A 27,110-nucleotide genomic window follows, 5' to 3' on the forward strand; every position below is an offset into this window, starting at 1 on the left:
ATTAATTTAACAGATTTTTAATTATTATTCAGACAAATTTTGACAAAAAAATTGACATGTAAAAATTAAAAAATCAATTTTCTAAAAATAATTTTTTTATTAGAAATAGATTAAAAAATTTATTCATTAAGAAGCGTTTTTTTTTTTTTTTTTTCTAAATTTTTCCTTATTTATGAGCAAAACACGTTTAAAAATAAACTATCAACTGCTCTTAAATAATGAAAATTAATTTAACAGATATTTAATAATTTTTGTGACAAATAAAATCAGAAAAAAAAATTTTGAAATGTAAAAATTAATAAAAATTACAAATGTATTTTTAAACTTTAAAATAATTTTTTTGAACAAATTCGTTTGTTCAAAAATGTCAAATACTAACTTAAATATCATACGATATTATTAAAGTTCTTAAGACTAATTTTTTTTTTAATTGCAAGGATATAAAAATTTATTAAAATAAAATTGTTGACTTAATACCTAAAAATAATGATATAAAAAAAATATTACTTAGATGAGCAATGTTATTTAATTATTTTATTTTTAATGAAACTGATGTATATATACATTAAAAGTAATTTCATTGATATGACGAATATCGTCATATATAATTTTACAATTAAAATTTTTAGTACTGTCGTAGTTATTTTGTTCTTGAACCACTCATTAGATGTGTTTGAATTACGTAATTAATTTTTCGCAGCGTTTTAAAAAAACGAGAATGATAACTTAATGATAAAAAAAAAAAAAAAAATATTTATCGTAATTGGCTTTTTTGCAGCAGAGACTAATGCACAATAAATGCTTTTAGTTTATCACATCGTCAGCTCCTGTAACAAAAAATAAACAAACACTTGATTAATAATTTAATAAAACAATAGTTGTAATAAAAAATATTAATAAATTAATTCTTCAGACAGCCAAGTTTTACTTCACGGTATTCTGACAGTGAAATATTTAAATTTTAGCGAAACCTTCACGGGTATCATCATGTGTAAAATTTCATCTTGATAAATAAATAAATAAATTAATTAATAATAAATCTTACCATAATAGCATTAACGATATCATTCTGATTATTTTTAAGCGCTTTTACAGCCTTCGCTCGAGACACTTGGGCTTGTGCAACGACCAACTCGACGTCTTTATCCTCGACCCCTGTCTCGTCAACTTCTTCTTCAGATTCTTCTTGAATTGGCGCTACAACGGACGTACTTCCACCAGCTTCAGCAGTAGCAATGCTTGGTGGTTCCTTGAATTTTTCAGCAGCAGCAACTTGCGCTTGTTGACTTAAATCTTCAATCTAAAAATAATTTTTAAAATAATTTATTTAAAAATAATTTTTATTTCAATTTTTAAAAAATACTTTTAATTTTTATTTCTCAAAAATAATTTATGACTTTAAAAAATTAAATATTTCTATTAATAATTTTTTATAAAAATTTACATATAAAAGTTTTGAAAAAAAAAAAGCTACAAGTGTAATTTCTTAAAAATATTTATATAATTTTAATTTAATTTAAAAAAAAAAAAAAAAAAAAAAAAAATCAAAAAATTGTCAAGTAATTTTTGTGTCACTAAAATTCTTCAATTAAAAAAATCTAATTATTTTAATAAATTAATTTGTTGCTCTAATTAAAATTTTTTTAATTAAATTATAATCAATCATTAATAACAGACATAAAAAAAATAGACTTTTAAAATTTGTACCTTAGCTTCACCAAAAATGATGTAAGTGTCAGAAGCCGGGTTCTTGAGGACATCAGGTTTGTTGATGACAAACAAAATATTCTTGGCTTTGCGAATAGTAACGCGGTTAACACCCTGCACCAGCTTCAACCCAAGCTTGCTCATCAGTTTACGTGCTTTCTTCTCACCACGTGTCTGTTTGGCTTTGGAGATGACGTCGATCGGGAGTCCGCTGACGTTGGTGCCAGAGTAGCTGCCACCGCCGGCACTTGGGTCCTCCAAGTCTGGGATCGAGTCATCGGAATCTGACTCGGTGCCAGATCCAGCGGGGATCACCTCTACTTTTGAGTCTGAGCTCGCTGCTTTGTCCAATTCGGTGAGTTCTGGCATCTTTGTTATCTGCAAATTTTATTTATTTTTTTTAGTATCAATTTAAAATTTTATTATAATAATTAATTATTTTTTTTTTTTATTTTTTTTCAGACAGCCAAGTTTCTCTTCATTATTTTCTGACAGTGAAATAAATTTTAGCGAAACCATCACTGTGTTATCATCATTTTAGACAAAATTAAAATTAACTAATTTGTAATTAATAAAAAAAATTATCCGACACTTAACAAAATTTTTTTTTTCATGAAAAAATTATATTTGTAAAAAATTTCAAGTGCAATTTTAAAAAAATTTTTTTGAGTTCTAATTTAATAAATTAAAAAAAAAAAAAAATTTGTTGGGATAAAATAAAAGCCGGCCGCGCCATTTTTGTTTCTATATCAAGAACGTGTTACAAAAAATCAACTCTAAAGTCCCATTATTTATAAACATAATTATAAATAAAATTAACTAATCATTGTTTAATTAAAAAATAAATTTTTTTGGATCAAATTAATTAATAAAAAATTCAGAGCAAAATAGATTTGACCATAAAAGGCAATAATTTTTTTAGACTCTACGCGAGACCGTTGGAAAAATCAAAGTTGCATTGACATTAAAATTCATCGCACTAGACTATCGATTTATCATTAAAAAATATAATTAATTGTATTTTACAAAATTACTTCAAACAAATACCAATAAATGATGTAATGAATATTTGCGGATTTACCTTTTTGGATTATTAGTTGAGTGAAACGTCGGTTGGAAGTTGGAGGTTGTAAACGCTGTGAGGCTATATTCAATGCGTCACGTCGTTACAATAAAACGGCCATTTTAATTTTTTAGTTTCTACAAATGACACTTGGTGACACTAAATGAAATGGCGCTTAAATTTAAATTGTCAATAATTTTTTTTAAATTTATTTATTTAAAATAAAAAAAATTTATTTTTTTTTTTTTAACTTAACACTATTTTTTTTTACAAAATAATTTTATTAAAAATTAATCTTCTTCCATTTTTCCTTCCTCTTCCTCTTCCCCTTTCTGATTATCTATTTTTTCATCTGTTTTATCAATAATTTCAAATTCAACCACCATTTGTTCAACAGGATTTTTCTCATTATCAGTAGTTGATTTTTCTTCTTTATTATTTTCTTCAACTACATCATCTTCTTTTTCTTTTTCTTTATCAGTATTTAAATTTGTACTAGTCTCATGGGCTACCTCCAATCTTTCGTAGCCTTTGAAGGCATCCTGAAAAAAATAAAAAAAAAAAATACCAAATTAAAATCAATTATCAAAAAATCTAATTAACTAAAATAATAATAATAATAATAATAATAATAATAATAATAATAATAATAATAAATACCTTCATACTGGAGACTTTTTTCGTATACAATTCATACACAAAATTAGCCGCATGTGGCATGTCTTTAATTTCAACAACCGGCGCTTCAGGAGAATCCTTATTAAGTCTCTCCGTAGGATGACTCTCATCAGGAACGAGCTGAAGAGCAACTGGCCTGCGCATCAGCTGTTGAAAAACAGGCCTAAGCTCAAAGCAATCTTTAAACAGATTGACCCTCGCAAAGACATACAACCCAAGCCTGGCACGAGACATGGCGACAATAAGACGCCTGACGTCCCTCAAGTGTCCAACAGCGCGAGTCCTGACCAACGACAGCAAGATATAATCATTCTGCTGACCCTGGTACTTGTCAACAGTAGTAACTTTACTCGGTCTTCCAATCAGCGGATTATTCGCACACCTGATATTGATAACATCTCTTATCAAGTGTTTCTGCCCATTGTAAGTCGTCAGGATGCTGATTTTATCAGCGGGGTATCCCAGGAGCCTCATGTACATGAAGACAGCCACGCAGTACTCGGCCTCTGCTAAATTCTGATAAAAGTAAGCCGTGGGCTCGCTCTCCCCCACTCCGTTGAAGTCTTCGACGTTGATCAGCTGGTAGTCGAAGCAGAAGCCAGGGTTAGCAGTCAGGTACTCAGTGCTTTGCTCAACGTGCTTAAGATTGCCCAATTTTTTGTATCTCCAGTTGTATAAGTTGCAGATACTCGGTCTGGCACGACCTTGAGCGTCAAGATCAACTGTAGGGACTCCCAGACGAACGAACCTCGTGAACAACGACTGTTCCATGTTGGAGTACTTCTGGAACGCCATGTTTTTAATTACTGGAGGCAATTGGTGATGATCTCCAATCATAATCCAGCGCTTCAATCTGTTGTAGCCGTCCTCCGGATTCTGGAGCAGCAGAGGTATGAAAGTTTCTATCTCCAAAATCTGGGCAGACTCTTCCATAAGTATGTTGTCATACTTGAACCCCATGTCCACCAGCTCGCGTCTTTTCAACGCAGCGTGAGTACAAGTCATCGCAATAATCTTAGCTTCTTTAACCAGCAAGTACTTGGAGCGATCCAGCCCAGATCTGAGCAGCTCAAAAGCCCTGAACTCTTCCAGCTGCTTGAAGACACTCTCTATATACCTGAAGCAGCTTTCAGCTGTCTCCAAATCTTCCTCGTAGCTCTGACACTTGAACAGCGGCTGGATTGAATTATTAAAAAATTTTGTAAACGGAAATTCATTTTTAATCACACCAATTTCTCCTGTGTCACCTGCTTGCTTAAGCTTAGCTTCAAAAGACTGCCAGCGCGTGATAACCTGGTCCATAAAAAAATACCCAGCAGTCTCGCAGGTGTAAGCGACGTCTCCTTTGACATCCAGAGACTCTTTGAGCCGCTGGACCTCCGCTAGCAAGTCTATCCGCTTAGCCAGCACATAATTGACTCTCCCGTAGCGACTGAAGTCCTTCTCAGTCTCCAGAGCTTCTTCTCCGTGACCCAGACGGAGCAAATGCCGCTCGTCAATGTCCAGCGCCATGATTTTTTCAAACAGCTGGTTCAAAGCCTGGTTAGAGTGCGTTACAATCAACGTCCGCTGGTTCGGAAAATTATGGTAGAGGTTGGAAATTATCTGGACTGCTACGTCTGTCTTACCAGTTCCAGGGGGACCAACTACCAGCGTCAATCCCGGCTGCATTCCCGCGCGAATCGCTTCTATCTGCGTCGGCGTGAACGGAATTTGGTTTTTCTTAGGTTGGTTAGCCTTGTACGGCCCTCTGCTGGGAATTACATGAGACTCTACAGAAATTCCCGGAGTTTCTTCTTCTTCAAAGGTAATTCTAAAAGGTCTGACCAATTTTTCAGGGTCTTCAGTCTTTATTTTAATTTTATACTCCGGAAAACTGGACTTAAGATGGTCAATATCTAAAAATGTGTCGTTAAAATCAATAGTGGGCAGCCGGTTGGGCATCTCCATGTACTGGGCAGCGCCAGGATTGCCGTAACCCAGGATAATATCATGCAGCCAATCCGGAACAACGCACTCGGTATTCATCAGCTCGCGAATAGTCTCCAGAACAGCTTTGAAATTATTTTCCTTCGGCTTCCTGCGCATTATGATGCTGAAGCCTTCGTAGATGTCTTCGTTTCCTTGACTCGCGGTATCCATGTCCAAGCGGTACTGATTGGAGTCCAGCCAGACGCGGTAAGTCCTGGAATCTCCTGGCAAAATAGGCCGCGGTTCAGGACCGTCTTCAATAACGCGGCCATTGGAGTCCAACATTCCCTCAATCTCGCAACCCCGAACAGCTGTTAAGCCCACTTGGGACAAAAAGGGCAGCTTGTGGGAGTACTTGGTCCCAATTGGGTTCGGAGGCTTTACAGTTATTAAAAAACAAACATCGTGCTTCCTCAAATTCTCCCACTCGGATTTTATTTCCTTGCGGATACTTAAATTAATTGTTACGTCAGCGCGCACTCTGGAGGGTCTCTTCTCGCCGATGTTGGGCTTGGCGACTTCTACGACAGCAAACTGAGTGATAGGCTGGGCCATGCGAGCCCAGCCGCCGAAGTAAACGCCCTCGTCCTCGGCTTTCCAGGGACTGAGTCTGCTGACAGAGTCTTCAATATCCTGGCGAATTTCATAAGTCGATTCTAAACGGAATAAATTAAAATTTCGTAACAAGTAATCGTGCAGAGTCAAGAACTGCAGGTTCAATTTAGGCAGCGCCAAGCAGCCTTCGCCGGAAAAATACTCCGTGGGGACAATGTTCTCGTTCCAGATGACGTCCTCTGTTGGGTAGAGCGGCATCTCGTTCAGTTCTTCGAGCTGGGAGGATCTGCGCTCGTGGCGAGAGATCAGCAGCTCCTGGAGAAACTGCTTGTCCATCCGGTACCAGTTTTCGGCGTTAGCTCGCTCCTCTGGAGGGACTAGGTTCAAATAACAAGCGACTGCTATGAGTTTCTCTTCACTCAGAGACCCGAAGTGTTTTTCTAATGCCTCTCGGGTGTCAACACTCGCGACGTTGGCCATCGCGAAGCTTATCAGCTCTGGAAATTTAGCAAAAGACGCTTTTTGGAGCGAGGTTATTTTTTCGTAGTGGATGTGAGTCATGTCGTGGTCTGTCAAAGCGTCTCCGGTCTTCTCGTCGATCTCGAATTTTGCGTAGAACTTCAACATCCCCAACAGCTGGCCGAACAAATTCCCCTCGGGTCTTTTCAGCAAGTTCGACAGCGAGCATCTGACCACCAGGTGACAGTCGTCCATTACTGTGTTGAAATACCGCCGGGTGGGCAGCAAAGCCTCCAAGTCGATCATTAGCTCCAGGAATCTCTCGCAGTAGTGAACTTTGTCCGGATTTAACGGACCTTCTTCAGTGATAGTGTCTAAAATAGCCATAAATTTAATCATTAACCGGTGAAGAAATTTTCTTTCCCAATCTAAATTTTGTTTTAGCTTTTCGTCCTTCTTTTTGAGCTTCTTCCACTGCTTCCGCCACTCATCGTGCTTCTTTAACTCCAACTCGAGGCGGCCTTGCTGCAAAGACACCCACATCGACAGGGAAATCAGCCGCTTGATCTCGTTTCTCACCAAGGTGATTTCCATTGAGTTGAAACAGTGGTTCAAGAAAACTATCAGTGATGTTTGCTCTTTCAAGTCAAAGTCCAGGATACTGTCCTCTAGGCAAGCTTGCAGCACGTTTTGGATGAAGCCTGGGAACTCCGAAGGGCTCGTTTGGAAGACGTCCCAAACTTGAACTCGCTCGCGGAATTTTTCGTTCACCATCACTACGATTGACAACGTGTGAGCTCTTGACGCGCTGGAGGCATTGTAGTTTGGCCATAAGAAGTTTTCTAGGTACAAGCTGTACTCCAGCATCATTATACGGCGGATTGAAAATTTTGACGCGCATATTTCTTGGATGTAGATGTCCTCGATTATTTGCTTGTCGAATGGTAAGTGCGAGTCGGTTTCTCGGGGGGTCCAATATTTACTCGCAATCTGTAATTCATTTTTTTTTTTTTTTTTTTATTATTAATATTAATTTTTTATAAAAAAATTTTTTTTATTTTTGTTTAATAATTTTTTATAGCACTAAAATTAACAATCAGCTTACAATTATTATTATTATTATTTTTTTTTTTTTTTTAAATTGTTACAAATAAATATGACAATTAATTTAATAGATATTTAATCATTAAAAAAATTTTTTTAATAAAAAAATTATAACAAAAAAAAAAAATTAGAAGAAATTAAAAATGCAATTTTTTAAAAAAATATTTTGTGAAACAAATTTGTTTGTTAATTAAAATTAAAAAATTGTCAAGTGACTGCTATAACTTTAATGTCAACAAAATAAAAATTAATAATTGAGATATAAAAATAAAAATATTGTTTGGGACAAAATAAAAGCCGGTCGCGCCATTTTTATTTCAACATTAAAAATATGTTGGTGATGATACAAAAAACCAACTCTAAAATCTAATTTCTGTAATTTTGATGACACTGAAATTGACAGACATTAAAAATTATTTTAAAATTTTATAATAATTCAATTATTAAAAAAAAAAAAAATTAATTAAAAAGTTTCACATGTGAAAATTAATAAAAACTACAAGTGAAAATTTTTAGAGTATTTTTTTTTATTGTAATTGATTTGTTATTAAAATTTTTAAAACTAACTTCAGCATTATTTATTTTGTTAATTTCAGGATTATTAACATTAATAAATGTCTTAAAATGACATAAAAATAAATAAACATTGAGCATCTGACATAATCTACAACTCAACGTTTTTACAACGTCGTCAAAAAAATAAAATATAAAATTGTTAAATTGCAATTTTAAATTATTCAAGTAATAATATATTTAATTTATTTAATAATAAATATTTACCTGTGTTATATGGTCAGATGTGATTTGTTCCACCGTCGGTGCAGGGTTAGCTTTAGTAACCCGCGTGTTTTCCATTTTACAAACACAATATCCAATGATTTAATTGAAACTGAACTAAACTATATATCAACGAACGAGTTGATGCCCGACAGGTAGTCATTGTCGGGAATCTCCGGCTTTTTCCCCCTCCCAGAAAAACATACTCGACACTAACGCCTCTAGAGTCAAAATTTATTACTAAAAAGATTTTAATGACAGTGAAGTTGGCAGAGATTAAAGATTATTTTAAAATTTTATAAATTTTAAATTATTATAAAAAAAATTTAACCAAAAAATTCCACATGTGAAAATTAATAAAAATTACAAGAGAAAATTTTTTAAATTGACAGCTGACCGCTAATTTCAGCATTCTAGATTTTAACAAGTAAGTTTACTTTATTTTTCTTTTTTTTATTATTATTAAAAATTTATTTCGTTACAAATTACAATAATTTATGACTTATTACAGTAATTTATTTATATCTAAACAAACTAGAGAAGTTAGCAGTTACTTGATAATATTTTAATTTTTTTTAATAAATTAATATGACATTGAAGTTAAATTATTAAAAAAAAATTTAATTAAAAAGTTTTACATGTTAAAATTAATAAAATTACAAGTGCAAATTTTTAGAAGTATTTTTTTTTTATTGTATCGATTTATAAAAAAATTTTTAAAATTGTAAAATATCTGCTAAATTAATTTTCATACATAAAATACTTTTGAGCGAGGTAAAAATTATGTGAAATAAAAATGATACTTAAGTCAGCTGACAGCTGTCAATTTTTTTTAATTTTTATAACAAAATCAATTACAATAAAAAAATACTTTCAAAAATTTCTACAAATTATTATTTTAAATTTTCGCACGTGTAATGTTTTAATTTAATTTTTTTAATAATAATTTTATTATTATAAAATAAAAAAAAAAAAGTTCCAAAAAATTGCATTTTTTATTTTTTTAAATTTCTAGATGTTAATTTTTTTTTTTGCCATAATTTATTTGTTATAAAATTAAAAAAATTATTAAATATGTGTATAATTAATTTTCATAAATTATCTTAATTGTTTTTTACATAAAATAAAAAACAAAAAGTTTTATCATAAATAATTTTTATTAATGCTCAAAAGTCATACTTACTAATTAAACCTACGCTCATGTTATTGACAAATAGAATACAGTCTCGAGATATTTTATTACAACAATATTAATTTTGATTACCAATCGAATAACGATATTTATCTAAATATTATTAACAGTCCAAAAATAATTTACATTAATATGAACACTTATTACGTTATTGAGATTAAAAAAAAATAAATCAATCAATATTAACTACAATAATAATAATCATTATCGGTATGAAGTCTATAGACTTAATGGAGTCTTAGTTTAAATTCTATAAAATAATAATAAATAAAAAGCTGTATTTTGTGCAGTGAAAAAAATATAATAAATAAATTCTATGGCGAAATTAGCCAGCGATAAAAATATATCACTCCGGAGATTGCGTTAATAATAATAATAATAATAATAATAATAATAATAAATATATATGTATCAATATCAATAACACATTGGAATGAGTAATGATTATTATTACATTACATTAATATGCACGCGAAAACGTTAAAAATCCAAGCCACTGTTGGTCTTAAAAATGTTGTTTTTTTTTTTTTAAATTTAATTTACAATTAATATTTATAATTATTATTATCATTTACGTGGAGATTCGTCTACCTCCATTTGGTCAGATTTATCTTCAGATTCTTCAATTATTTTTTTTTCTTCATTTAAAACTACAAAAGTAATTTTTTTTTATTATCAATTAATTAATTAATTGAAAATAGTTTCGTTTTTTAAATGTACCTTTGTCGGGTAATTTCTGATCAATTATTTTATCAGACTCAATTGCTTCTGCTTCTGGTGTATCTGGCTTATCAACGACTTCAATATCTGAGTCAGTGCCAGACGAGCTAGATGACGTCGTCTCTTGGTCTGTTGACTTGCCGCTTTGTCGGCTGGTTATTGATAACGGGGAGGTAATATTACTATTTAATTTGGGCGCTGAAGGCTTTTGTTTCCGTGCTGGATTCCAGTATTGACAGTAACAGCAACGGAATCCTATTTACAAAAAAAAAAAAAAAAAAAAAAAAAATAATAATAATAAAGAAAATTTGTCTTGATTTTTTTTTTCTGAATTTACTAAGTCAACTTTAAATAAATTTTTGCCTAAGAAAATGGTTAATTAAAATTTATATCAAATTAAATTTTTTTTTTTCATTAAAAAAAATTAAAAAAAAAAAAAAATAAATTTACCAAAATATTCAAATTCTTCTTTGAGCGCCATTCCATTATGTGAATCACATTGTCTACATATCAGCGCGTACCGATTAGATGGACCATCACCCACCAAATATTCAACCAAGCGATCCAAATAACTTCTCTGTTTCGGAAGTATCGGACGTGGTAACGGTGACCCTATTTTAAACAACAGTAAATAAATTAATCAAATATAATTGGTAAAAAAAAAAAAAAAATATTTTTAAAATACCAACACACAAAAACCAAGGCATATTAATAAAATTAATAAAACAATAGCAATGAAGCTAGAGGGTTAATACTAACGAGGACGGATTAACGAAGCATTTAACAATCTACCACTCGGATGATAATATGGAGTCTGCTGCGGAGTATTAGCAGAAGCTAAGCCAACTGGTACAAGACCAGTATTTACAGGCCTACCGATTGATGAATTTAATTGCGGGCTGGTAGCTGCCAACGCGCGTTTTCGCAGCTCAGTTGCGTCAGACATCTGGTGCATTGGAGTGGCCATCGATGGCTGAGGCATCGGTGTTTGAGGCTGTGGTGTACTCAGGCGCCTTGGTACTGGGCTTGTCATTGGTGTTTTTGATACAGGCTGAAAATTATTTTTATTAATCTAAGAAAAAAAAACTATTGGAATTTTTTTAAGCTGCTTAAGAATTTTTACCTGAGGTGAAAGCTGAAAAAAAAATTAAAATATTTATTAATTATAATTTTATTTAAGTAAATTGGCAAAATAATTTTAATAATAATAAAAAACTTACAGGAGTCATTCGCAATTGATCAGGGGCGAATTTAAGCAAAATTTCTTTTGCTTTTTTGTAAGTTTCCGTCTCAGTGACTTGATCTAAAATTTTCTTCTTCTCTTTCTGCATGTCTACTAATTTTTCTTGATTCCTTGAGATTTTTCTTTTGTAATACCACGTCACCAGTTTTTTGGTAAATATTATCCTGTAAAAATTTTCTTAATTATGTATCTAGAGATAGAGCATTTTCAAATGCAACCTAAATACTTATCATTACTTAATAATATAGATTTATTTATTTATTTATTTAAGTACTTACAGCAATGGAAAAATTAATAATGGAGTGATGTAAAAAAGTTGATCGTAAAGTGAAGCGGGAAAGAAGTAAAAATAAAACAGTACCGCGGTTACGACATAAAGTAACACACTGTAAATTATTAATGTTCCAACTATTTTTTTATGCCTCTGTTCTGTTGTTTGACCATACTGTTCAATTTCTTTTATTTGCTGTAATAAAAAGTATAAATTAAAAAATTTCTTAAATTTTAATTATTTATTTCATTGAAAAAATTGTTATAAAAAAATTGTTCATGCAGAAAATTAAAAAAATTATACCTGCAATTTTTTTTTAATATTTTTTTGCTTGTAATTGATCAAAAATTACTTTTAAAAATTTTTTAATTAATTATTTATAATCCTAAAATTAGCGGACGTTTAGTATTTTTTTTTATTTATTAAATTGACAGAAAAAAATATTTTTTTAAAATTGCACAAAGTTTTTCAAGTTTTTTACAACTCAAATTTTTCATTTTATTTTTTTAGAAATAATTTTTTTAATAAACAAAAAAATTCTAAAGATTGTCAAATTCTAATTTAATTTTTATTTAATAAGATTATAAATTTAAAGAGTAACTTACGGAGTCAAGGTCCTCCAAAATTTCTATTGTCGTCTTCTTTTTCTAAAAATAAAAATACGCTTAGTATTAAATTAATATAATTCTATTAATAAATCTAATACATTAAGTATTATAATAAAATAAATTTAATAAAAAAAAAAAAATATTATTATTTGCCAAAAATATAATTCGTGACCTATTTGACCATCCAGACAATCCATTAAGTTTAAAAACAGTTGCTGTGTCATTGGATGGTAATTTTGGATTCAACGAGACAATTGTTTCAAGAATAAATTAACGCTTTGACCAGTCACATTTATTTTATTACCATGTGTTATCATTAATTAAACAATATGTATATATATTTATCAATTAAAATAACTTTATGAATAATTAAAAAAAAATCAGCTGAGCTGTCAGCTGATGATTTATTTAAATAAAAAATAATAAATTACAAAACATATGGAATTTTAATTTTAAAAATCGCGCCTAACCTTCAAAGCTTTAATTAGAATTACCTGAAAAAATAATAAAAAATAAATAAACAATAATTAAAGTTAGTAATTACAAAACTGAGTAATAATTATTTGGAATAATTTTAAAAATAAAAAATTATTAGACAGAAATATTGTTTGTTTTATGATCATAACCTAAAACTTTCACAAATACCGCGCAAGTGGTAAAAAAAAAGTAAAATAAAATGGGGTAATAAATAATAAAAAAAACTTACTCGAAATCTTGAAAGAATAATTCCCATTTTGATAAATAAATAGATCAAGTTATTGTTATGTGATGAATGACGGTGATGCGGCTCCAGGAAAATACAAGAGTAGAAAAATTAACAGCGACAGCCTGTATGAGTGAACGTGAGCCTAAGAGCAGCGTTTACAGGCATTTGCAATTTGCAATTGTGCGGCATACGCTGTATGAACGGGCTTTGTCTTCTGTCTTTGCTGTGCTAATCTGTATGTATGACTGTGTTCAGTTGAGCTTGACTGTTGGTGAGCTGCTAGCTAAAAACCAATGTCAAGGAAAATATATACTAACCAGAGCTAAGCCAACCACTCCGAGGAATTTTAAAATAGATTACTTGAGTTTGAGTGTGCGCGTTATCATAATTTAATGTTTATATACATTTTTATACACAAGGTACATACAAGCTTTCGCTTTATTCCCACTTTTTATTTATATATGATACTTAAATCAAAACAGCTGATAAGTTTATGAAAATTATTTTATCAGACATCTGACAGATTTTAGAATTTTTTTTTATTGGAAAAATTATAGAAAATTGGAATTTTTTTTAGATCTAATTTAATTAATGAAAATAAAATTAACAATGAAAATTAAGTTAACCGACATTTATAAATTTTAATAATTTATTTTATTGAAAAATTATTTTTAAAAAAATCAAAAGAAAAAATTTTACAAGTAGAAAATTTTAAAAATTACACATGCAATTTTTGAAAAATATTTTTTTGTTCTAATTTAATTAATAAAAAAAAAAAAAAAAAAAAAAAAATGTAAAAATTAAATAAAATTGATAATTAGAAAAAGTTTTTTGACCAAACAAATTTGACATTTAGAAATCATGAAGATAATACTAAAGTTAACTGACGTTTTTAATTTTTTTTAATAGTTAAATTATAACAAAAAAATTTTTTTAGAAAATTGCATGTGTCATTTTTAAAATTTTCTACATGTGAAATTTTTTTTTCAAATAATTTTTTAATAAAATAAATTATTAAATTTTTTAAATGTCGGCTAACTTAATTTTCATACTTCAGTATTATAATAATTTTTGTGTCATAAAAAAATTTCTAAACAGCTGATATTATTATCATGATAAATTTTATATTTTTTTTTTTCAACAAGTAGTAGCTGAAAAATAATTTTAAAAATAACATCGAGTAAATAACTTACCAATAATTTCTTTTTTAATTCCTATTCCAGTAATTTCTAAAAATAATGACAGGTCTTTGTAATTTATCTGTCATATTTATTTAATACCTTTTTATTGCAATATAATCCGATGTTATATTACAGCTTATACGACCCACTTTATAAATAACTCATATTCATAATATATACATTTACATATACATTATGTAAATACATATTGACAGTTGGTATACACATATGGCACCTTGATTACGGTATTAGTAAAATGGAGGTTTATTTTTAGACAAATTACGTGAGCTTTCAATAATTTTTGATCATTGATTGCATTTAATATTATTAAAATTATTTTATGCACTAAACTTCTTATTATTATTTATTTACATTCATTTTTTATTACATAAAGTAATTAACAGCTGTCAATAGTTGTCTTGAATAAAAAAAAATGTTAATAGTTAAAAAAAAAAAATTTATTTAAACTCTAAAAAGCGCGCAAAGCTCAAAACGCACGCGGGAAAAAACGAAACTAATTTTTAAAATAAACACACAGCGCCACCAAGTGAATTAAATATGAACTATTGAGAAAAACGTGTGTATGACAACAGAGCAATTATTTTTTACAATTGCAAATCATAAAACAAGATATATAATTAAATAATTTAATTAAATAAAAGTGCTGCATTTTTTAAGTATATTTAATAAAAAAAAACAGCTGTTAAATATTAGTTAAATCAATAAAATAAATCCAAATGGCAACTGTGAGGTTATTCTTTATTTCTCTCAAGTAAATATTTATCTAAGTATTTAGCTTTATAAAATTAAATAAAATAAATTAATTACCTAAAATGGAAATAAACTATGGGAAGTAAAAATATAAAAGAGACGATTAAACTTCTGGATCGTCCTTCTGATTCTGACAGCTCCTCTGACAGCTTGTTTATCAAACCTGTCAAAAGAAATGTCAAAAGGTAAATATTAGTCTCAGTTTCATTTATTTTACTAGCAAAAAACTTATTTTTCATTTTTATTTCAGGAGACCAAGAGTGAGAACGAAAAATTATAAAAATCAGTGTTCGTGTAATAGAAGTAAATCGAGGGTAATTGCGCTATGGCTAGCAGCTATTTTAATTACTTTTTGGTTGATTGCATTGTCCTGGGTGGCAGCTATTCTTTATGGAGAAATTGGACGGATGGATTTATCAATACGTTCTGGTTAGTATTTTATATATATATTTTTTTTTATAATTAAAATATCACAAATGGGAAAAATTAAATCAACTGACATTTAAAAATTTTTTTTTATTGAAAAACTATTAATAATAAATAGGAAAATTAATTTATTGGATATTTTATTATTTTAAGAATTTTTGTAATAAATTATGGCAAAAAAAATTGACATGTAGAAATTAAAAAAAAAATCAAAATGCAATTTTTTTTAAATAATTTTTTAGAACAAATATTTTTGTTAAAAAATAAAATAAAAAATCTGACGTGGAATGTAAATTAATTTAGCAGATTTTTAATGAATTTAAAAATTTTTTTAACAGAAATTATGAAAAAAAAAAAAAATTGTAAAAATTTTAAAAAATTAAAAATGCAATTTTTTTTAAATAATTTTTTGGAATAAATTTATTTGTTAAAAAAAAAAATAAAAAAATGGTCGTGGCTGCTAATTTTAATGTCATACATGTAGAAAATTTTAAAAATTACATGTGCAATTTTTTTTAAGTATTTTATTGCAATTTTTGTCACAAAATTAACTATCACTTAGAATTGTATTAATCTTAAAAAACGTATTTACATATAACTTCAATTAATTAATTGCAAAAAACGGTAGAAGTAAAAACTATCATATCCATTAATCAATATCTATAAATAAATATATATATATATATATATATATATATATATATATATATATATATATATATATATATATATATATATAGCTTAAATAAAAAATATTCTAAAAAAATATCACTGATACGTTCAAAGTTAAATTGAAGAACGAGTTAATGTGTCCTTTATCTCTTTAAACAGCGGTATTATCCAACCGTATATCTGTATATGTATTTATATTGCATTATGTCAAGAGTGTTACCACCTTCGCACACCTTTTAGTCAAGTCAATATCAAACTTCAACTCATGTGCAATCTAATGTAACGTCGCGCGCCACCCAGTATCAGTATCGTTTGTGAATTGCGCGGAGGCGGTACATTTCCTCCATTATTTTACTTTATCAATAATTTAAGATAATTCACACATAAATCCGCATCAAAAAGCTAATCAAAATAAATTATCAATAATTACTTGTCATTAACATTTAAAATAAATCTAAATAATTAATTAACATAAATATGAATTTAAGAATAAGTTGTGAGTGGATCGATAGTACCTCAGCGTTTGATAATTTCAAATAATCTGTTTACTTTAATTCCACAAACTTTCTGTTAATTAATTTGTACATAGGTATTTTTAAAGTTTGTCATATCTTATCTAAGCAGGGTCGCTGGGATATCACCAAAAGCCTTGGAAAGTTTTTTTATTTTTTTATTTTTTTTTTTTTTCAATGAATAAATGAGCAAATTTTAGTTTTTAGAAGTAAAATAATTTTTTTTTTAAAGAAAGTTTTTAAAAGCTAGTAGAGTTTATTTGTAAAGCTATTTAATATTTTACAATTGTAACACCATTTGTGTACATAAAGAATTATTTTTAGTTGAGAAAAAAAAAATAGTTACTGGCTGTGAGATAGACGTAGATAAAAAGTGATAAGAGAATAATTATAAATAAAAATAACACAAGTTTGGTTTGCGGTTGGCTTTTTGATAAGTGCTTTTTTTTTTTTTTTTTTTTTTATTTATTATAATTTACGATTGCTAATTGGTGTTTAAATGTGATAAAAAATTGTTGTAAAAAGCCGATGACTAATCAAAAATAGTAGAAAAAAAAATAAATTTTCTGTGGGTGATTTGTGAAAGAAATAATGTAAATTTGAAATAATATTATTATTTGTCCGAGGAGTTATTAATTTAAAAAAAAAAAAAAATAGTTTTATAAAATGGATTCAGTAGCTGTAACGGTACCATTGCGCCCACCGACTAAAAAAATGAAAAAACGCAAGGAACTCGACGCACTGGCTCCGTCACATGTTATATCACGACGAGTATCAGGAAAACGCAGCTCTCAGGTGAATATTTTATATTGGGTAATAATTGTTGCCTTGATTTGTTACGAAACAATTTAATGGCAAATGTCAAATATTAAGGAACTGGTTTGTTTATTATTGTTATTTTTTTTAGGAATTGCTGACAGACAGCAGCGACGACAGATCGGAATACTGGAACGTATCGGTAAGAGGGAATCGCAAGACAGCTGCACGAAGAAATCGGTCTTGTCCAGGCCTTCTGAAGGCCTGCAGCGCGTTCTTCGGATGCGCTTCGTTGCTGGCGACGGCCAGTCTCATTTGGCTGTTTATCGATGTCCGTCAGCAACTCACGTCACTCAGAACGGAAGTCGACCAAGGTATCGGTCACGTGGGATCGGATTCAAGAGATCTATCATTAATGATTAATATATTTATTATAATCAGCGGCTTTTGTTTTATGACGGAGATCAGTGAATTATTTATTTACGGATTTTTTTTATTTGATTTTATTATGTTATTGTCTATCTGATAGATTTTTTTTTTTTTTTTTTTTTTTAAGGTAGATTGTTATTTTTAACGGAGTTGTTTATTGATTTCAGTGTTTTATTTTTGTTGCAGCTATTGCCGGTAGTGAAGGTGTACCAGATGCATTACAAAAATGCCATTCGTTGTCTAAAGATTTGCAAAATAATCAAACTTTGTTATTTACACAATTAACTGATGTTAAAGCTCAAATTAATAATTTTACAATTCAGGTAATTTTTATTTTATTATTATTATTATTATTATTATTATTATTATTATTATTATTATTATTATTATTATTATTATTATTATTTTGAAAATTTTATCTTTCTTCTCGAGTAGAGTATGCTTTTTAAGATTCATGATTAGAAATAATTTTTTTAGTCTAATCTAAAATACAAAAATATTTATTAAAATATTTAAATAAAAAAAAAATAATAAAAAATTTTAATTACTCAATTAAAGCTGACAAGCATACAAAAAGGACTCCATCAAGTACAAGAGCTTCTCCACGATGCACCAGAATTAACAAACATACCGACTCAAGTGAAGTCCATAAGTTCAAGTGTCGCGACTTTTGGAAGTAAAATTCGGGATTTAAGAGTCACTGTTGACGCTTTAAAAGAGACTGAAACTAAATTGCAAGATGCACAACACGATCTTCAACAGAATATCACTAATATAAAGGTACTTTATTTATATTTTAATAAGTAATAGCTCTTGATTTAATTATTATTATTATTTTTTTTTTTTTCAGACGGCTCTAGATGAATTAACAAAAGTAACTCAGAAATTAACAATGCCAACAAACGAGTCTAAAGTTAAAACTGAAGAGTTGAGTAACACGATATCTGAGTTAAGAAATAATTTGTCGTCGATTAATGACACGCTCACACATGGTTATCAATCGCTTTCCGACGATCAGCAGAAAGATCATGTAATTATTTATTTATTGACTATTTAATGATGGTTCTAATAAATTTATTAATTGATTTATTTTATTTTATTTATTTATAGAAATTGTTAGTTTCGTTGCAAGACACAACACTAAATGCAAGTATGCAAGTAAAGTCTTTAGAAGCAGAGTGTGCTAAAGTTAATGAACAAACAACTATCGTTAATTCTGTTAAAAAATTAACTGATGAGGTAAATTTTTTTTTTACTTAAAAATTTTTTATTTTATTATTATTATTATTATTATTATTTTTTTTTTTAAATAAAAAAAAGGTCAGTAAATATAAAACTAATTTAAATATTTTTAAAATGATTTTGAAATTAATTTGATATGCTTGAAACTTTCTAAAAAGTCTCAATAATGTTTAGAAAATATTTTGAAATGTTTTTATCGACATAAATATTCTTAAGAAATTTAAATTATAAAATTTCTTTATTAAATTTTTTTCAAAATATTTTAATTACTCTAAAATCATAAAAAAAAATGTTAATGCCTGTCAATTTAATTGTAATAAAAATTTTGATTATTTTTTTACGTAAATAATTTTCTCAATTTGAATATCGATAAAATTAAATAATTAATAGACAATAATCAAACTGACTAATCAATAAAAAATTCTATTTTTAGGTCAATAACGTCCGAAGCGTAGATGCAAGTTTGATGAGTCGCATTGAACAGTTGGAAGACTCGTACAAAAATCTAAAAAATTCAACGAACCAAATGCGGATATTGAATTCCAGCACCGATATTAAGCAACTGAATGTCAATGCTACTGATAATAATAATAATAATAATAATAATAATAATAATAATAATAATAATAATAATAATAATAATAATAATAATAATAATAATAATAATAATAATGGGCAAACGATAGCTGATGGACTAATACCGCATTAATGCAATTGCAATTACAAATAAGTATCAAAAGTGATAATTATTTAATGAGCGTAAATAAAAAATTATCGATAAGAGTTAGAGATAAATGATTATAATTATAATTATGATAATTAATAATTATAAAAAGAGCTGTATTATAGAAAAATACGAAAAATGAGTATTATTGTGTATTTGTATATATTGATTTAATTCAGATACTTTATATTAATATATAATGTCTAAAAAAATCCAACCCACGAACAAGTGTCAGTTAATTAATCTTATAAATGCGAATTGTGTTTGTGAATAATTAAATGTTTGCGTAATTGCTGAATAAATAAGTTATTTGGTTAATTTATTTATTAATTAATTGAGTACTTAAATTGGAAATTTATTAATTTCGTTAAATAAAAGGTCAATAATTATTTCTTATTATTTTAATCCTCAATTCCAAGTTTATTGCATATTAATTTAAGTTTTAATAAATATTTTATTTTTATACAATTTGTAATTTGGAGAATTTAATGAAAGTTCATTTTTTTTATGGGGTAAAATGGCCCTATTAGTGGCACCTTTAATCCCTGTGACTAATGGGGTCTTTTACCCTATTAAGTAAATTTTTTTTCAGAAAAAAATTTGTGAATATGAATTATTTATAAATTTTCAGATTTTTTTTTTTTTTTAATTTTAGTGTCGAGACATTTTAGAAGAAAAAAAATTTTGAAATTCAATGTAAATGATTTTTTAAAAATAATAATAGTAAAATTACAAAAAATAAAAATTTTGCACTATTAAATAATGACTTTTGTTAAATTACTCTGTAGTTTCTTAAATATTGATATTTCTAAAGATATAAGCTCATTCTGATGTTACACTCATCAAGAGCTTTCATTTGAGTACCCACATGCATTTTCATATATTTTTCATATATACATATATATATAAATATATAAAATATATGAAAAATTGATGTGGGTACTCAAATGGAAGGTCTTGATGAGTGTAACATCTGGATGAGCTTATATCATTAAAAATGTCAATATTTTACAAGATACAAGGTAATTTCTTCAGACCTTTGTAATGACAATAAATTTGACTAAGAAAACCGATTTTATCATACGACTATCCTTGAAACATAATTTTTCTTGTTCTCTTAATAATAATAATAATAATAATAATAATAATAATAATAATAATAAATATTTGTTACATCTCTAGTTAATATAAAAAAATTTTTAAAAAATAATTTTACAGTTGAATAGCTGAAGAGAAAGGTTGCAACCAAATAAAGTAAAATTGTCTTTAATTATGTAGTTAAACTACACATACTAGCACAAATAATAACAATAATAATATGTAACAAATAACAACAGTATATATATGAAATATATAATATATAAATAATAATAATCCATACCTAAAAAGAGGGGATAACTGCAGATGTATAGCAGTGGGGAGGTCATGATCAGTACCCTAGACAGTACACACGAGTTCTCGAGCTCTTTGTTGTGTTCTAAACAATCCAGTGAATTATTAACACCTTTCAATTGCCAACCGTATGTCATTTTCATTAAACAATTAAATTTAATTAATCGATACCTGTCACTATATAATTTAGTAAGGTATACTTTCGGTTATTGTTGTTATTATTATTGATATTAACAAAAGTAAATAAATCCGTGTCATCATTGACGTCACGTTGAAAGTTTCAACAGCATAATTATCAATTGCGTAGTTAAATATTAAACGTCATTTGTATGTTTGTTATTTTTTTTTGTTTTAAAAATTACTCGATCAGCTGTTAAATAAATAAATAAATAAATTGATTTATAAAAGTGTAATTGTAATAATATTTGTAAAAAAAAATCAATAGACAGTAAATAGAATAAAATAAAAAAAAAAAAAAAAAACAAAAAAGAAAACAATGAACAGAAAATGTCAAAAAAAAAAATGAACACGCGTGCGCGTAAAAACACTTAACATTTGCCTTTTTTTGTCTTTCTTTCTCACTTACCCGTTTATATTTTTTTTATATATATATATATATATATATATATATATATATATATATATATATATATATATATTATAGATATATATATATATATATATATATATATAAATAAATTCATATTATTTGTAATTTTTAGTTGTCCGGGCGCTGGGTGAAGCTTGAGCTCTCACAAATCTTTTTGTCTCAGTCCCAGTCGTGCAGTTTTATTCACAATTAGGAAAAATCAAAACAAGCAAGATGGCTGACCCGAGTGGTGAAGCATCGTCGTCGAGCAGTGTCTCTGAGCCAACTATTCGCGAGGAAATTGATAAAGCTAACGAGGATTTTATAGAGCCAGATCAAAAGAGGCGTAAATTGCTTATTAAACATGACGGGAAGAGCGAACAAAAATTGGAACATCGCCTGGGTGGAATTCTTTGCTGCGCTGTTTGTCTTGATCTTCCGAGATCTGCCGTTTACCAGGTAATCTTTTTCTTTTTATTCACTTCACCATATTTTTTATTTATTCATTAATTTTAAATGTCGTGATAATGTTTATTGTAATGACTATTTTTAATTGTTGAGTTTAGCGGACATTTTTAATTTTTTTGACAGGTCTATTTTAAAATTATTATTACACTGAAGTTAACAGACATTAAAAAATTTTTTAATTATTAAATTGTTGAGAAAAAAATTTCACTTGTGAAAATTAAAAAAATTTGTCAGTGGAAATTTTTAAAACTTCTTTTTTGTGATTTATTTGTGGTGAAAATTATTAAAAATTAAATGACAGCTGTCAGCTAACTTCAGTTTGACGTTTTAATTTTTAAATAATTTATTTGTTGAAAAAACTAACCTTAAAATTTTATGACATTAAATTTAGCATTTTTATTTTTTTTTTTTTTTTTTGATTTCTATGTGTCAATTTTTTTTGCTATAATTTATTTGTTAAAAAAAATCTAAAAATTATTAAATATCTGCGAAATTAATTTTCATAGTTTTGTCATACTAAAATTAGCCGACCAGAATTTTTGATTTTTTTTAATTAATTAAATTAGAACAGAAAATATTTTTAAAAAATTGCTCGGATCATTTTTAAAATTTTCTACATATGAAAATTTTTTTTTTAATTTACTAAAAATTATTTTTCAATAAAATAAATTATAAACATTTTGAATGACATTAAAGTTAGCTGTCACTATTATAATTTTTTAATAAATAAATTTGCTCCGAAAAATTATTTTTGGAAAATTGCATTTTTTCCTTTTTCAATTTTTTGTTCTTATTTTTTTTTTGCAATAATTTATTTCTTAAGAAAATCACAAAGTTAAAAACGTCGGCTAACTTTATTATTATGATAATTTTATAAAAATGAAGTTAGCTGAAATTAAAAAATTTTTTATTGAAGAAATTTCAATTAAACAATTTAAAAAAAATTTTTCACTTGTGCAATTTTTTAGAAATATTTTAGTTGTAATTTAATTTAAAAAAAAAAAAAAAAAAATTAAGAATTTTTATCCGCCTGCTAACTTGAGTGTCACGATAATTTTTTTGCTAGCACGACACTTTTCAATGATGAAATTGCGTCGTACATTCGTGTGACTAATTATTCACAAGTTTCTTTTTTTTTTTTTTTTTATTTAATTTACTAACAATTTTTTCTATCAGAAAAATTATATTTAAATTCAGGTAAAAATCTATGGGTGTATTTTTGATTAAATTTTAATAAAAATTAGTGTAAAAAAAAAGCACTAATTTCAGTAAAATAATTTTGTACTGCGTACACATTAATAATAAAAATATGGAAGTATATAATGAATAATTAATGAAGATTTGTTGTGAAGATTATTTAAAATAATTTATTTATGAAGACGATTGTTATCAAGATACATAATTTTTTTTTTATTTTATTTTATTATACTATGAAGAATATTGTGTGTGATCAGTAATGTTTATTATTTATTATTCATTTTCATTTGGCTTAATAATAAAGACATAAATAAGTAAATATAAATATAATAAATTAATCAAGATGTTTTATGAAGATAAAAAAAAAATTAAAGAAATGTTTATTATTTTTTTTTAGTGTCTTTAGTGTGAGAGTGAGAGAATATTTAAAATAAAAAATAATCATAATTATTTGGTTATTATATATTTGTATAAAATTAAAAATAAATAGAAATTAAATTTATAAATAAAATGGATTTTTTTAATTAATGTCCTGGATATTATCCTGACGTACCAATCCTTATTGACATATTTATTGTCATAAATTATTAGATAATTATATTAAAAAAAAAAAAAAAAAAAAAAAAATGGTGAAGTAGAAATTGATATATTTTTTTATATTTATGATTATAATTATGATTGTTAATAGTGTATTTTATTATTAATAGTCCCCATACGATTTTGTGTTTCAGATTTGTATAAAAATAATATATACACCGAATAATGGTAAAGAGTATAATTTAGCTTGGCTAATTAATAATTATTGTTACGCGAGCTTAGTAATTAAGTTTACAAATAAAATACTGTTAATTAATAGTTGAAACAATTAATGGTTAAAATAATTATTTTGAATAATTGTCAATGATTAAAAGACAGCTGATTTATTTTTTAATTGTTTGCGTCTTTGGTCGTTGAGGATTATTCGAGGTTCTGCTTTAAGGAATTGCTTTGTTTATAATAATACTGTTTGTTTTTTTGTGTATGGTAATGTTCACAGTGTACCAATGGACACTTGATGTGTGCTGGATGCTTTACTCACGTCCTCGCTGACGCGAGACTAAGAGACGAGCTGGCTACTTGTCCTAACTGCAGAATTGAGATTAGCAAAACTTCTGCCTCCAGGAACTTGGCCGTTGAGAAGGCTGTTTCTGAACTTCCCGCAGAATGCCAGTTTTGCGCTAAGGAGTTCCCTAGAAATTCGCTGGAACGACATGAAGATGCTATGTGTGAAGAAAGGTAATTTTTTTTTTTTTTTTTTTTTTTTTTTTGTATTAAAATCAATTGTTGTAATTTATTAAATTATTTATTTTATTTTATTTAGTTATTAATGAGGTAAAAAAATTATTTGGAAAATTAATAATTTACAAAATGTAATTAAATAATGAATTTTGTTAAATTGTACTCTACTTTTTAAAGATATAAGCTCATCCCGATGTTACACTCTTCAAGAGCTTTCATTTGAGTACCCACATGCATTTTTGATATATTTTTCATATATACATATATATAATATATATAAATATATAAAATATATGAAAAATTGATGTGGGTACTCAAATGAAAGGTCTTGATGAGTGTAACATCGAAATGAGCTTTTATCTTTAAAAATGTCCATATATTAAATTTAATTTATTAAATTATTTAAAAAAAATTAAAAGTCAAATTTATTATAAATATTAATTTTTTAAAAATTGCATTTGTTAAATTTTTTTTTTCGTTTTTAAAAAGAAAAAAAAAATTTAATTTTTCTTATTAAATTTCTAATAAAATAAATTTTATTTAAAAATTAAATTCATATTAATAAAATAAAAAATTTGATTAGAATATCCAGCTGCAAGTACAGCCGAATCGGCTGCCCATGGCGAGGTCCAAATCATGAGCGTGCTGAGCACGAGTCACAGTGCGTCCACCCTCATCGCACGGGTGCTGATGTAATGGAAGCCCTTCGTGATATTGACGCGCGTACTCTGGAAGAGCGCAAGCACTACGACAATATTTTCGATCTTCTGTCTTACGAAAAAATCACATTCAACGGTTTGCTATAGAATTTTTGCTCCTTTTACTATAAAATAACTCCATTACTCCATTCATAAATAATGCATGTTCCATTATCATAAATATTAATAAAAATAATAACAACAATCTAAACTATTTATTTATCTGTTTAGACTTGCAAATGAAGCCATATCGCACCGACGAGTTTGTACACAAATTATTCTATGAAACATCACGCTTCTCTGCGTTCAATCATCAATGGGTTGTAAAAGCTAGAATTAATAATAGCCAGAGAGATCCCACACAGAGTTCCGAGCGTGATATGACTTATCAAGTGCGTACTTAATTAATTAATTATTATTTAATTTTAAATTTATATTCCCAATTTTTTAATTAATTTTTTTTTTACAGCTGATTTTAAAAACCAAGACAACATATCCCTTGGCGCTCCACTATTTAATCTTAAAAGGACCCTTTGGTGACATGAAAGTACAGCCTCGCATTCATAGATTCGATTTTACAGAGCAAGATAATGAGAGTCCGTATTTACCGCTACCATTACCAGACACCGCTGAATGCAACAGACTTTTAGCGGCTAAAGCAATAAGTTTCCGGTAATTAATCATGTTAAATTTAAATATATCTTAATTAAACTTAATTTTTTTTTTATATATACACGGAAAAAACTAAGTTATTAAATATAATCAGCATAGCATTAAATATTACTGAGTTTAATTTAAAAAAAAATTACAAAAAGTAGATTTATAATTTAATATCATTGAAAATGTTAAGAATTAAGGAATTACTGTTGCATTTTGTTAAATAATGATGATTTTTACGATATAAACTCATCCCGATGTTACACTCTTCAAGAGCTTTCATTTGAGTACCCACATGTATTTTTCATATATTTCACATATATAATATATATAAATATATGAAAAATTGATGTGGGTATTCAAATGAAAGGTCTCGACGAGTGTAACATCGGGATGAATTTATATCATTAAAAATGTCAATAGTTCACAAGATACATTTTTTTTCCTCTAAATAATTATTTTATTTAATTGTTACAATAATTAAAAAAAAAATGTATTTAAAAAATTTAGCAACCTTTCTTAAGAATTTTAACATTTCATACTTTAATTTTCACGTGCAAAATAATTAACGTTAAAATTGAAATTAATTAAATATTTATTATTATTATTATTATTAAATAATATTTATTATAATTTATTTTTTTTCCGTGTAAATTCATAATAAAAAAAACTAACACAATTATTTTATTAATTACAGGCTCATTATGTTCCTCGCGTCGAAGTAGTTGCTGTTAAAAATTGCAATCTTCATCCTGCCGAGAGAAAATTTCTAAATATATTTATATAAATATATATTTACCATTAAATCTTTATAGATTTTCACGCTCCTCGGTTATATTTGCAATTAACATAATTAAATTATTAATCCGTTTTAGTTTTTCATTTTCTTTGATTTTTAAAATACATGTGAGTAATATTCATTTATATATTTAAATATAATCATTAAATCTTTATTTTTTCAAGTAGACTGAAAAATAAGAATATAGTTTAATCAACAATCATTACTATTAATTATTAATTACTATTAATACTTGTTAATAAATTAACATATATTATTATTAACT

General features: G+C 27.2%; 5 protein-coding genes across 8 annotated transcripts; 2 read left to right on the forward strand and 3 right to left on the reverse strand.

The window, feature by feature from the left end:
- Window positions 1-519: 519 nt before the first annotated feature.
- Nacalpha (nascent polypeptide associated complex protein alpha subunit) lies at window positions 520-2,929 on the reverse strand. Its single transcript, XM_074256146.1, has 4 exons — window positions 2,789-2,929; window positions 1,708-2,085; window positions 1,046-1,300; window positions 520-827 (listed from the first exon to the last, which is right to left on the reverse strand). The coding sequence occupies exons 2-4, from the start codon at window positions 2,074-2,076 to the stop codon at window positions 813-815; spliced, it is 639 nt and encodes a 212-aa protein (XP_074112247.1). The 5' UTR covers window positions 2,077-2,085; window positions 2,789-2,929; the 3' UTR covers window positions 520-812.
- On the reverse strand, window positions 2,914-8,405 carry LOC141535951 (RNA helicase aquarius). Its single transcript, XM_074256130.1, has 3 exons — window positions 8,318-8,405; window positions 3,431-7,423; window positions 2,914-3,312 (listed from the first exon to the last, which is right to left on the reverse strand). Exons 1-3 carry the CDS (start codon window positions 8,390-8,392, stop codon window positions 3,061-3,063), a joined length of 4,320 nt encoding a protein of 1,439 aa, XP_074112231.1. The 5' UTR covers window positions 8,393-8,405; the 3' UTR covers window positions 2,914-3,060.
- A 1,047-nt stretch (window positions 8,406-9,452) lies between these two features.
- Lnpk (zinc-ribbon metal-binding protein lunapark) lies at window positions 9,453-11,489 on the reverse strand. Of its 2 annotated transcripts, none has more exons than XM_074256145.1 (5): window positions 11,350-11,489; window positions 11,103-11,277; window positions 10,677-10,838; window positions 10,227-10,481; window positions 9,453-10,156 (listed from the first exon to the last, which is right to left on the reverse strand). In XM_074256145.1, exons 2-5 carry the CDS (start codon window positions 11,257-11,259, stop codon window positions 10,074-10,076), a joined length of 657 nt encoding a protein of 218 aa, XP_074112246.1. In that variant the 5' UTR covers window positions 11,260-11,277; window positions 11,350-11,489; the 3' UTR covers window positions 9,453-10,073. The 2 variants fall into 2 exon arrangements, with proteins under 2 accessions (XP_074112246.1, XP_074112245.1); XM_074256144.1 differs by having other exon boundaries at window positions 10,986-11,277.
- Window positions 11,490-14,833: 3,344 nt separating this feature from the next.
- On the forward strand, window positions 14,834-20,179 carry LOC141535954 (uncharacterized). Of its 2 annotated transcripts, XM_074256139.1 has the most exons (8): window positions 15,263-15,435; window positions 17,274-17,411; window positions 17,524-17,746; window positions 17,988-18,124; window positions 18,360-18,581; window positions 18,652-18,831; window positions 18,912-19,040; window positions 19,477-20,179. In XM_074256139.1, the coding sequence occupies exons 1-8, from the start codon at window positions 15,397-15,399 to the stop codon at window positions 19,750-19,752; spliced, it is 1,344 nt and encodes a 447-aa protein (XP_074112240.1). In that variant the 5' UTR covers window positions 15,263-15,396; the 3' UTR covers window positions 19,753-20,179. The 2 variants fall into 2 exon arrangements, with proteins under 2 accessions (XP_074112241.1, XP_074112240.1); XM_074256140.1 differs by lacking the exons at window positions 17,274-17,411; window positions 17,524-17,746 and adding an exon at window positions 14,834-15,191 and having other exon boundaries at window positions 15,257-15,435.
- A 1,006-nt stretch (window positions 20,180-21,185) lies between these two features.
- Window positions 21,186-27,031, forward strand: LOC141535956 (zinc finger TRAF-type-containing protein 1 homolog). Of its 2 annotated transcripts, none has more exons than XM_074256143.1 (7): window positions 21,186-21,287; window positions 21,882-22,207; window positions 24,450-24,688; window positions 25,275-25,486; window positions 25,621-25,781; window positions 25,859-26,061; window positions 26,744-27,031. In XM_074256143.1, the coding sequence occupies exons 2-7, from the start codon at window positions 21,983-21,985 to the stop codon at window positions 26,769-26,771; spliced, it is 1,068 nt and encodes a 355-aa protein (XP_074112244.1). In that variant the 5' UTR covers window positions 21,186-21,287; window positions 21,882-21,982; the 3' UTR covers window positions 26,772-27,031. The 2 variants fall into 2 exon arrangements, with proteins under 2 accessions (XP_074112244.1, XP_074112243.1); XM_074256142.1 differs by having other exon boundaries at window positions 21,200-21,353.
- Window positions 27,032-27,110: the final 79 nt, after the last annotated feature.

This window comes from Cotesia typhae, unplaced genomic scaffold (genome assembly GCF_013202065.1).
Source record: "Cotesia typhae breed Kobodo isofemale line unplaced genomic scaffold, CoteBio_Ctyphae scaffold_152, whole genome shotgun sequence".
Classification (NCBI taxonomy): Eukaryota; Metazoa; Arthropoda; class Insecta; order Hymenoptera; family Braconidae; genus Cotesia; species Cotesia typhae.

Excerpts from the sequence above, each read along its gene's own strand:
- Nacalpha (XM_074256146.1), bottom strand. The coding sequence starts at position 2,076 with ATGCCAGAACTCACCGAATTGGACAAAGCAGCGAGCTCAGACTCAAAA. Across the intron at positions 1,301-1,707 it reads TCATTTTTGGTGAAGCTAAG|ATTGAAGATTTAAGTCAACA; the intron begins GTACAAATTTTA and ends AATTATTTTTAG.
- LOC141535951 (XM_074256130.1), bottom strand. The coding sequence starts at position 8,392 with ATGGAAAACACGCGGGTTACTAAAGCTAACCCTGCACCGACGGTGGAA. Across the intron at positions 7,424-8,317 it reads CATCTGACCATATAACACAG|ATTGCGAGTAAATATTGGAC; the intron begins GTAAATATTTAT and ends AATGAATTACAG. Across the intron at positions 3,313-3,430 it reads AAAAAGTCTCCAGTATGAAG|GATGCCTTCAAAGGCTACGA; the intron begins GTATTTATTATT and ends TATTTTTTTCAG.
- Lnpk (XM_074256144.1), bottom strand. The coding sequence starts at position 11,259 with ATGACAAGCCCAGTACCAAGGCGCCTGAGTACACCACAGCCTCAAACA. Across the intron at positions 10,839-10,985 it reads TGCTTCGTTAATCCGTCCTC|GGTCACCGTTACCACGTCCG; the intron begins GTTAGTATTAAC and ends TGTTTAAAATAG. Across the intron at positions 10,482-10,676 it reads AGAAGAATTTGAATATTTTG|GATTCCGTTGCTGTTACTGT; the intron begins GTAAATTTATTT and ends TTTTGTAAATAG.
- LOC141535954 (XM_074256139.1), top strand. The coding sequence starts at position 15,397 with ATGGAGAAATTGGACGGATGGATTTATCAATACGTTCTG. Across the intron at positions 18,125-18,359 it reads TTAATAATTTTACAATTCAG|CTGACAAGCATACAAAAAGG; the intron begins GTAATTTTTATT and ends ACTCAATTAAAG. Across the intron at positions 18,832-18,911 it reads ACGATCAGCAGAAAGATCAT|AAATTGTTAGTTTCGTTGCA; the intron begins GTAATTATTTAT and ends ATTTATTTATAG.
- LOC141535956 (XM_074256143.1), top strand. The coding sequence starts at position 21,983 with ATGGCTGACCCGAGTGGTGAAGCATCGTCGTCGAGCAGTGTCTCTGAG. Across the intron at positions 24,689-25,274 it reads GATGCTATGTGTGAAGAAAG|AATATCCAGCTGCAAGTACA; the intron begins GTAATTTTTTTT and ends AAATTTGATTAG. Across the intron at positions 25,782-25,858 it reads AGCGTGATATGACTTATCAA|CTGATTTTAAAAACCAAGAC; the intron begins GTGCGTACTTAA and ends TTTTTTTTACAG.